The 10956-nt window shown below is 40.5% G+C and overlaps 1 protein-coding gene across 1 annotated transcript in view; it reads left to right on the top strand.

Moving 5' to 3' along the window:
* The first annotated feature begins 8004 nt into the window (after positions 1–8004).
* Positions 8005–10956, top strand: part of LOC119772658 (protein shisa-9-like) — a 48915-nt gene continuing 45963 nt past the window's right edge. The window contains exon 1 of the mRNA XM_038269176.1: positions 8005–8679. Within this exon, the coding sequence (XP_038125104.1) occupies positions 8036–8679 (644 nt within the window). The 5' untranslated portion in view covers positions 8005–8035. The remainder of the gene's footprint in view (positions 8680–10956) is intronic.

Genomic DNA, 10956 nt, shown 5'->3' with positions numbered 1-10956 from the left:
TTTGAGGAACATATCTGTCTGTCTGCTTCAAATTCTGGGTCCAAGGTTCTGAGCCTTGACACTTTTTGGCTCCTCTGGACAATCGTAATACACCTAACTCACCATCGCAGGATTTAAACACCAATCCAGCACAAAAACTGCTCAGTCAGCGCACTAAAACATTGTTACCAACAAAACCAAACTTGCTAAAACTGGAGGGTGCTCGAGTGAAGCAAGAACCCCTGAACAGGAAAGCACACCAAAGCACCTACTATAACAGATCAGCCAAAGATCTACCACCGATCAAAATTTGGGATGCTATGAAGATACAGCCATGCCCACCTAAGACTGTCTGGAGCCGTGGCTGGGTCATATCACAGATTGGGGAAAGGGCTTATGAGATTCAATTACACCCAGGAAGCATAATCAGGAGAGATTATAGACACCTGAGACTTGCTCTTGAGAGGACTGTAAGAGACCCCATAAAAGTAAATATCAATTTTCCGAGCCAGCCAGAGGTTACATGACGTGCACAGTCAGGGTCAGTTCATTCCCCACTTTGTGTTTTGGATCCCACTCCAATTGACATGAGTGAACAACCTCTTGTCATGACCAGAGCAGATTGGTTGCCACAACATTATAGGGACTATGTACTCTCACACAGTTTCTGTTTTTCTCATTTCTCTTTCCTTTAAAATCTGTTTTTTCCCCCACTATCTTATGCAGGCCAGTTAGATATACGTCAGCCTGAACACCTAAATTCGGCCAATCATATATCAACGATCATCTGTCAATCAAATGTTTTCGGTAATAGCATCTTGATTAATATGTCGCAGCTAATATACGCAACGGTAGAAATAAGAAATCAGAATCATTTCCTTTCCCATTGAGTTCCGTCCCAGTGTTCACGGGGATGGACGTCTGTGTCTTCAGCAGGCGTAGAGCTAACAGAACTGGCAGCGTTGCGAGGCAAGGGCTCAAACATGTACGGCTGGAAGCCTTCTACACCAAACCAAGCTTCTGCTGCCCTGGCGTCCTCTTCCACAACATCTTCTTCCCCGCTTTCCTCCTCTAAACAAAAAATGGATGACGGAGGAGACTCATCCACGACCTCCGACACTAAACTCTCCTCGTCTTGCATGTTTCCGCTGTCCATAGCGTTCCTTGACAGTGTCGTTTCTAAGTCACCAATTTAGTGCTACTTGGTCCCAGTGGAATTTCCCATTGGGAACCTGCTAGCACTAAGTTGCTAACTGGTTAGCAAGATGCTTCTGACTAACCGGCCACAACCAAATTTGCTTGCGAACCTTCCGCCACAACAATCCCGTCCTTTGAAAATCGACCAATCGCATTCACTTTATTCACTCATGTAAAGCCGGGCACCACGCGCGAGAATTCAGAAATGCAACGGGTGGAAGAGCCGATTCCCTACGACTTTAAGGTCTCAGATGTTAGTGGATAGATGTTAAAACCAGGAGTTACCTTTATCGTCATGACGATTATTTTGCACACCCCTAGTTTTAATCTACACTCTGGATTACCCATAATTCCAAGTCGGAGTGTAAAAAAAATAAAATACTCAAATACATTGTTCTTTTAAGATCTTTATTGCGGTTTGAAACATATTATATGATTGTATATTTTTTCCGACCGTCTACTGAACTAAACACAGTTATTAATATAGTAATTAAAAGTACCACTGTCTATGTTGGTATTGGTGTCGTGTTTACTCACCATCATGTTGAAATCTGGCATGTGTTGGGGTATAAATTAAGTACTGGCAAACTAGTATGAGGTGGGTTTAAGATGAATTTTTCACACCATCACATCTGCAAATAGACGTCCTAGTCCACAATTGTGTAGGGGGCCAACCAGTCAGTGACGGGGCCCCTAACAGGTCAGGGGCCCCTAAGCAACTGCAGTCTCTGCTTACCAATAGTTAAGCCATTGAGCCGTATGTCAGACACAGAAAGAATGGAAATAGCTGAGAGGAGACCATTTTTGGGGCCACATGTAGAGCTATGTTTAGATAGCATCTGACTGTTAGTGTAAAATTGAGAAGTGCAGACCTAATTGCAAACAGTCACTAGGATGAATCATTTAACGCTTAAAGAAAAAACTGCTTCAACCCTGGTGTCACAATGACAACATTCTCTTCATTTCTGAGGGCGGGCTTTCCTCTAAAGGGAGAAGCGAAGATGCATTTCTGTCAGTTTGCATGGGTATTTGCAACACAGTTTTTATTATTCAATAGCGAGTGCTTGTATTTGGCTTGAAGTGAATGTGATATGTAAAATGCGATTTATAAAACTAATTCTGAAAAACTAGAAATGAAAAATATTTGAAAAAAATAAAATGGAAATATAAAATTTTTTATTTATTTATTCAAATTTCCATTTACAAAATGTGTTCCTCGCTTGCAACAATATCGATGACATAACAATGAAAGATATGACATGATGGAGTGACAAGAGGAGGGAAAAGCTGAACAGCAGCATCAGCAGGAGGCTTAGTGGAAAAAAGGAAAACCATAAGAACATCCCACAGAGTTACAGGGAACTACCAGTTAACATGGATACTGGAGAACACAATACATTATACATTAACGGTGGTGACACCATCATGCTATAGGGAGGCTCTTAACTAGGAACAGGATAGCAGGTTGTTGTAACAATGAGTGGAGCTAAACACAGAACAATGCTGGGTGAAAAATGGACATGATAACCCAGATGACTTGAAAGAATAAGAAAATTCCAGGTAATGTTGCAGATGTAACCCCAACAAACTGAAGTACTTCTGTAGATGCATCCATAGAAACTAAACGCATAGAGGTTTGTAGTTTCAAAGTAAAAAAAAATAAATTAATAAAATAAAAAAAAATATATATTATATACTGTAAATAATTTAGACATCAACTCCCTTTGTGAGATCCTAATGTGCCACAGTGGCTACTGTGCCAGCCCTCCGTAGCCTTGTGGCTGTGGGGTGTTGTTGTATACGGTGGCAAATTAACATGTTTTTGTCTTCACAAAACAAAGCATGCAGCAATGTGTCATCCTAAGTTTTCTTATTAAAGCTGGAGATGACATGTGGCATTAGATGTTCATTGCTCCTTAACAGCATGAGAGCACAGACATCAGTGCTAGAAGATAATCAAATTCTAATGCAGGCAAAGTAAAAAAAAAAAAAAAAAGTTTGAGCTCACTTATTTCTCCATTATTTGCCATATCAACAAATCAAAGTCTGCCACCCTAAGGTGAACAGTACATTTACAAGAGTTTATTCTGGTCAAGCATCTAAAATGAAAATCTAAGCGTTGATTCAGCCACTGTGCCGCAGCGCAGCCTGCCTCCAACGCCGAGTTGCTTCAGCTCGACAAAATCGACAAACATCAGAAAAGCACCATTGCTTTGTTCTCTGATCTCATGCTGTGCCCCAGCAGGGCGGATAGGCAGTTACCCTCATTTACACAAATGTGCACATTCAGATGAAGACAGTATAAGCAGATGAGATAGAATAATAAGAAGGAATTGACAACTGAGGCATTAAAGAGATAAGAAAACCTGCAAAGCCCTTTTAAACTTTGGTAAGAAGCGGAAACTTCCTGCCAATCAGTCACTTTCATTTCCTTTCTGGTTGGTGTTTTGTATCAGTTTGCATGTATACAAATAAAAATATTTTTCCATAAAAATAAACCGGACCCTCTTCTCCAGGGAGCTGAATTACTCTTTTGGACATTGAAGGCTAGAAGTTCTGCATTTGATTTACTGTAAAACCTAAAATGGCAGCATACACACTATCTAATGCAGGGGTCACCAACGCGGTGCCTGCAGGCACCAAGGGGCCCTCCAGGACCACATGGGGGCTCAGCATCTTCTGAAAACAGAACAACTCACATGTGGGTTAAGTCTGAAATTAAATTTGATTCTGTTGCTCTTCTTTTTTAAGTATTTATAGAGCATTTATAAATATTTCAAAAGAACTAAAAGAAAATTAGAAATTATAAGAACCATTAGATATCTGTTTATTATTTATTAAATTTAGATGAATGTTGACCCCTCCAGTTCATACGTCAGAATTTGAACCCCTTCCTTTAAATTCAGTACTCATGAAGTAGACCTCAGCCTTAAAAAGGTTGGTGACCCCTGAAATGTAAAGCAAGACCTAAAATGCTGCCTGAATTAAATCTTTTAATTGACATTCATTAAAACTCATTTGATTTAGCAAACACTTTGTGAAATATGAAGAATGATTTTTTTAGCAATCCATTTTTGACTTCTTATGTGAATTTACTTTATATGTTTATATGTGCATATTTATGCTTGAATGAATTCATAGTGGTGGCTTCACAGTGGAGCAGTCGGCAGGGCTGTTGTCTTGCAACAAGCTCCATGCTTTTGCATGATCTTTTAATGTTCTTATACCGGAATGAACCCAATAATTCAGATGGACACAGTGTTGCTCTTATAAGGTTGATTGAAAGATGAAGATCTGAACGACTGAACTGAAGGTTAACATAAAACTGTATGGTGGTAGGCTGACCAAGCTGGTGGCCATTGGAACAGTCTGAACAGGCTAGTGGCAGACTTGAGAAAGCAAATCATAGATGAACAGGCTGCTAACAAATTGAATAGGCTATGTGACATACTGAAGGTAAAGATGATGGCTTAAAAGGATGGTGAGGGGCTGAATAGGTTGGTGGCAGACTTTAAATGGCAGCCGATGGCTAAACGGGCTACAGGCAGGTGAAAAAGGAAGATGACGACTGATGGTAGCAGGCTGAAAAATAATGTCTGTACAGGCTTGTGGCAGGCTGAACAGAGTACTGGCAGGCGGAAAACTCTAGTAGCAGGCTGGAAAGGTTGGTGGAAAGCTGATAATGCAAAATTGGGACTCCCTGCAGTTTGCTTATCACTGTGGAGATGGAGCTGATGATGCCATCATACACCTGCTTGAACAAGCCCAACAGACCCAAACAGCACTGTGAGGATCAGTTCTTTGATTTCTCCTGTGCATTTATACAAATCAACCTGACTGACTGTGAGAAACTTCAGAAGACTCAAGTGGAGGAATCAAAAATCACCTGGAACAAATACTAGCTGACAGACAGACCACAGTTTGTTAGACTGAAGGCTCAGCTGTCTGATCAAGTAGTCAGCAGCACAGGAGCACCACAGGGGACGGTACTCTCTCCATTCCTTTTTCCTCTGTTCACCTCTGACTTCCAGGACCAGACAGAATCCTGTTATCTACAGATATACTGGGATGACTCTACAGTCATTGGAAGCATCAAAGATGGAGCAGAAGCTGAGTGCAGAGAGCTGGTGAAGCGATGTGTAGCATGGTGTGGAAACAATCATCGCATCTTGAACATCAACAAAACAAGGAGATGATTGTAGATTTCAGAAGAAACAGGAACAAGTTGTATCCTGTTAACATCATGGTAGAAGAAGTGGAGGTGGTGGAGGACTAGAAATACCTTGGTGTTCACCTGGACAACGTGACGCCGTCTACACGAAGTGACAGGGTTGAGTCTACTTCTTAAGGAATCTTTGGTCCTTCGACGTTTGCAGCAAGATGCTGCAGATCTTCTATCAGTCTGTTGGCGAGAGAGTGATGTCTTCCTCCCTCATCTGCTGGGGTAACAGTACTAGACCTAACGACTTAAAAAAGCTCAACCAGCTGTTAAAGAGGACTGGCTCTGTTTTAGGAACTCCTCTAGAACCTCTGGAGATGTTTTTACATTGATGAATTCTTCAAAAAGTGAAGAACATTAAGGACAACAATGAGCATCCTCTTCAGAAGATTTTTTAATTTTCTTTATTAAGAGAACCTGTGGGAGACAGACCAATACAGAAGGTCCTTCCTGCCTACAGTTATCAACACCTACAACACCTGTATAAAAACATAACTCATGAATTACTGCAACATTTAATTTCCCTTTGGGATTGATAAAGCTTTTTTGATTATTATTTCTTTAATTGATAGCTACAGCAGCAGTCATTCAATATGGCAGTTCCCAGTCAAATGAATGGCAGCCGACTTCCCTCAAACTCCCTGCAAAATCTCCTCCAACCTCCAGCCACTGGAATGACCTCCTCTTGCATATTTTTCACTCTGACTCCACCCTTTCACTGAATTACATGGTCTGACCAGGAGATGATCCTTCTCTTTAGATCTGGATGTCCATAAATCATGACAGAAAGAACATTTAAGTACAAAGACTGATGTTTAAAAATGTATTGTAGGGGACCAGCCAAGGGCCCATCAAGGAAAGTCAAGAAATTTTGAATGGCTGCTACTGTACTATTGGACAGGAATAACCTCGGTACTGATTTCATCAAAGCTTAAAGAATCAGAGCAACTAAACGTTTAACATCTTCAGTAGTTTAATAGTGGGTTGATTGGCACATGGATCGTTTGGTGTGGCAGGTAGAGCTAACATTCATCTGCTTAGCATTGGAAAGAGAGGCCATGTTTTCTAAATATAGATGCTAAAGAAAGAAAAATAATGAAGACGAACAAGAATTGATCCTTGAGAAATCCCACAACCTCAAGTTAAAGAATAGATTTCTCAATAAATGCAGAGCATACATGCCTTTATTCTCTCAGCACTTATATCAGTTAATTTGATTTAAAATGAAATACTGTCCAGTGGATTAAGTGGTTGTACAAAAATCAGCCTTCTCTCTTAGTTTTAGCTAAATTGTTTACAATTTTCCTTATTTTGGTCAATGTTAGCCACCAGAAGATGCTGCAGGAAAAGGCAAGGAAGAGTGCAGACTAATTACTCTTTATTCAGTGAACATCCTAATTTTCCCCACCGTTTTTTATTTTTCCCTTCTCCCTCTTCCATCCTTCCTTCCTCCCTCCTTCCAGGCTTTTTTCCTCTGGCTCTGATGGGAGATGCAGCTGGATATAATGCCCCCCCTACACTCACTTTCTGATGTAGGGACACACACACTCTTCCTTTCCTCCCCCTCTCTCTCTCTTTCTCTCCCTCCTCCCCTCCTGCTGAGAGGTAAACAGAAAAGGAGATGTCATTTAGTTTCCGAACTGTTGCGGAGCTCCCTGCAGCCACTCACTCTCTTTTGATTTCAGTCATTAAAAGGAACCAAAATAATAATAATAAAAAAAAAAATCTTGGACTTAACTCCCACTCTGCAGCATGTATGGAAAAGAGAGAATTTAAAGAGTGACAAGGATAACAGGAGTGGATCGCTCTGAGTTGGATTTCACAGAATGAGTGCACAGCTGCCATGGAGAACACATGAGCAGGGATATAGGGAATAATGCTGCTGAGTGAACTTTGCTGGTAATTCTGAACAGAATTCGTTTTGGGAAGGAATTTCACCAACTTGTCTTAAAGAGAGACCTGGAGAAGGTAGGAAAATATTCCAAATGTTTTATTATTATTATTGCATTTGAGCTACTTCAAAACAAACAAAAATCACTTTAAAGAATGATAAAGAATGAAGGATTTGTTACTGTAATTTTCTGCATCTAACACACACACACACACATATATATATAAGCAAAATAGTTTTCCGTTGGTATTTCAATAATTGGCTGCCCTCGTTTCTTTATTGATTCCATAAGCCTAGAGAATCAATCTTGCACATCAGGATCAGTATTTTTGTTTTTAGGTCAGTTTTAAAACCATTTACTGCTGCAGGATCACAACAGTAAACAAAGAAATTGGTTTCTATTCTTTCTGTTAATGTCCTATCCTGGCAACTTAGATAAACGCTATCTATTTGTCGGCAACTTTGTGGCGAGGAAAGGGTTGCCACAATGCAAAATGAACAAGCCCTGAATGCAAAGAGCTAAAGATGGCAAAGCGGGTACCAGAGGTCACTCACTTTAGTCTTTTTTGTTGAATTGATAACAACTCAAGCAAAGCTGTTTTGATGTATTTGATTTAATGCATCTAAATGTCACTTTCCTGTCTGTGACCTTTGTTTCATCGTAACTCTCTTCCATCTGTCTTTAAAATGTCACCTTCCTGTTTAATGCCTGAAGGTGGGACATTGGAGGAAGGAGCTCTCAGAGAAGCATGGCGGCCACAAGCCTCTCATCCCAACACCCTTTTCTCTTCTTCGTCTCCCTTTCTTACCTGGTCAGCCAACCAGCGCTCACCCAGGACTCTTCCTTCTCCTTGGCAACCGTCACGGAGAACGACCCCTATCTCACCCCCACCAAAGTGGTCAACCAGACATCTCCAAGATATCAGGACGTAACCCAGGGGACTCCTCCAGAGACGGGGCTTTCCACACCCACCAGTGGTGGAGACGGTGATGATGAGGATGACCCACCAGTTGGAGGAACCCGATGCCAGGGTTATTATGATGTAATGGGCCAGTGGGACCCGCCATTCAACTGCAACGCGGGGGTCTTTCTGTACTGCTGCGGTACTTGCTTTTATCGCTTTTGCTGCCAGTTCCGTCAGCAGAGGCTGGACCAGACCATCTGCTCCAACTACGACTCGCCCATCTGGGCCAACACCGGGAAGCCAGTGGCGACCATCACAGAGGGCCAGGGGGATTCGGACCGGGATGGTACACACCTCATTGTTTACATCATATGTGGTGTTGTCGCAGTCATGGTGTTGGTGGGCATCTTCACCAAACTGGCTCTAGAGAAGACCCGTGGGGGAAGTGGGGGAGGAGCAGGGGTACCGCAGACTGACATCAACTCCAGGTGAGGAAATTTGTGTTGCTTGTTAGATATGCTCTGATGATCTTGCCCGTGTTTGTATAAACTGTTCTGTTCAAAGGATTACAAGCACCTGTAATATGGGTGTCATTGAAACATTGGGCTTTGATGAGTTATAGTAGGTGGAGGTTTCCCCCCGATGATGCACCTATCATGACTTTCCTACTAAAAGAAATAACAGTATACAGTATGTATACTGATCATATATATATATATATATATATATATATACAGAGATGGCAAAAGTACTCACTTTCCGTACTTAAGTAAAAGTACAGAAACTTGTGTTAAAAAATACTCTGGTAAAAGTGGAAGTACTGATTAAACTTCTCTACTCAAGTAAAAGTAACAAAGTACAGGCTTGTAAATTTACTTAAAGTATAAAAGTAAAAGTAGAAACCACTTTTTTCATGCCGTTGCCTACATTTTAAATGGATGTCTGCCAATAGGACTAGATCTCCGTTGTGTTCATTTTCAATCATCTCGTCGTCCATGCTACTATGCTAACGCCACCGCCACCAAGCTGCAATGATTTGCCGCCAATGAATACCGCCGAATCTGTCGATTCATCTTGTAGTGGTGCGTCAAATGCAACGTAGATTCACATCCAATTAGATTGAATTTTGGTATTGATGACGTGAAAAATAATAACGGTAACTCCATTGAAATGATTCAAAACTAAAGTAACGAGCCAATTTTTTAAAATGTAAGGAGTAGAAAGTACAGATATTTGTGTAAAAATGTAAGGAGTAGAAGTAAAAAGTAGCCATAAAAATAAGTAGTAAAGTAAAGTAAAAATATCAGAAAAATCTACTTGAGTACAGTAACGAAGTATTTGTACTTCGTTACTTCCCATCTCTGTATATATATATATATATATATATATATATATATATATATATATATATATATATATATATATATATATATATATATATATATATATATATATATATATATATATATATATATATATATATATATATATAGCAGAGGAAAGCCATTGGGGTTGACTTAGCAATACATCAATATATATGACAATCATTGTCCTGATATCCATACTTTGACTTCAGCACTATAATTCAGAAAGTGAGCTTTTCCTGTTTTACCGGTTGTCATTAGCCTAAAACTGAGAAGCAACACTAAATTTGCAGAAAACTGGTCTGAGAAGAAATAAATGGAGAGAAGAGAGAAGAGGGCCTAATATGGAGCCTTGAGGTCCTCCACATGTAATGCGTGCTACTGATGACTCAACAGAACCTACTCGATTTGAACTACTCAAAAGCAACACCATGAACACCCACTCAGTCCACTCCCACTGGTGTTGATTTCTAGGTTTTTTGTTTGCTTTTCTAAATTCATTCGATCACTGTCAGGAAACTACTTTTAAGCATATTTTATAGATTTTCAATGGGGGGAAGTAGGGCCATTATGCAAGCTTCTTAAAACCCTTTATATGCATTTGAATCCTTTTGAGCTGCTCAGCGAAGCAGTGGGTAGCACTGCCAAGCTTCCGGGTTCTCGGCCCTGGGTGTTTCTGCATGGAATTTGCATGTTCTACCTGAGCATGCGTGGGTTCTCTCCGGGTACCCCGGCTTCCTTCCACAGTCCAAAAACATGTCTGTTAGATTAGTTGGCTTCTCTAAATCCTCCTTAGGTGTTAGTGTGTGTGTGAATGGTTGTTTGTCCTGTTTGTCTCTGTGTTGCCCTGCGATGGCCCTGCCTCTCACCTGTAGAAAGCTGGAGATAGGCACCAGCATCCCTCACTACCCCAGCAGGGATAAGCATAACAGAAAATGGATGGATGGATCCTTTTCTTTAGGGAACACCTGAATGTGTTCCAGTTTTGATCTGGTCTGTAAATTCACCTGCTGTTAAAATTGCTGGAAAGTAAGAGAAAACAATAATTTTCTATTTTACGGCTCAAATTCGTGCATCAGATTTCGAGGTTGTGATGTCTCCCTTCCATCTCGGTGACTGGAAGCCCATCGCTGTCTGTTTGCCCTGGAGGCGAAGCTGTAATGTGGGAGGTGGGGGTGGGGATTATTATTGATCATAAAACATGGAAATGCAGTGGGAAAGATCGGTCTAGATAGATTTTTATTAGTGTAGCAAATGGCTATCATTGGTCATAAGCTGCCATTTCCAAATAAATCTCTATCTATGCCCCTGATTTTATTAATGAACAAATCAATTTATTATGTTTCAGTATTGAGGTAAACGTTATTCTAATAATACTTTAAAAACATTTTTTTTATTCAT

This window comes from Cyprinodon tularosa, unplaced genomic scaffold (genome assembly GCF_016077235.1).
Source record: "Cyprinodon tularosa strain WSP-4 unplaced genomic scaffold, ASM1607723v1 ctg722, whole genome shotgun sequence".
In the NCBI taxonomy this organism is placed as follows: domain Eukaryota; kingdom Metazoa; phylum Chordata; class Actinopteri; order Cyprinodontiformes; family Cyprinodontidae; genus Cyprinodon; species Cyprinodon tularosa.
This window is presented reverse-complemented; position numbering and strand designations above follow the sequence as displayed.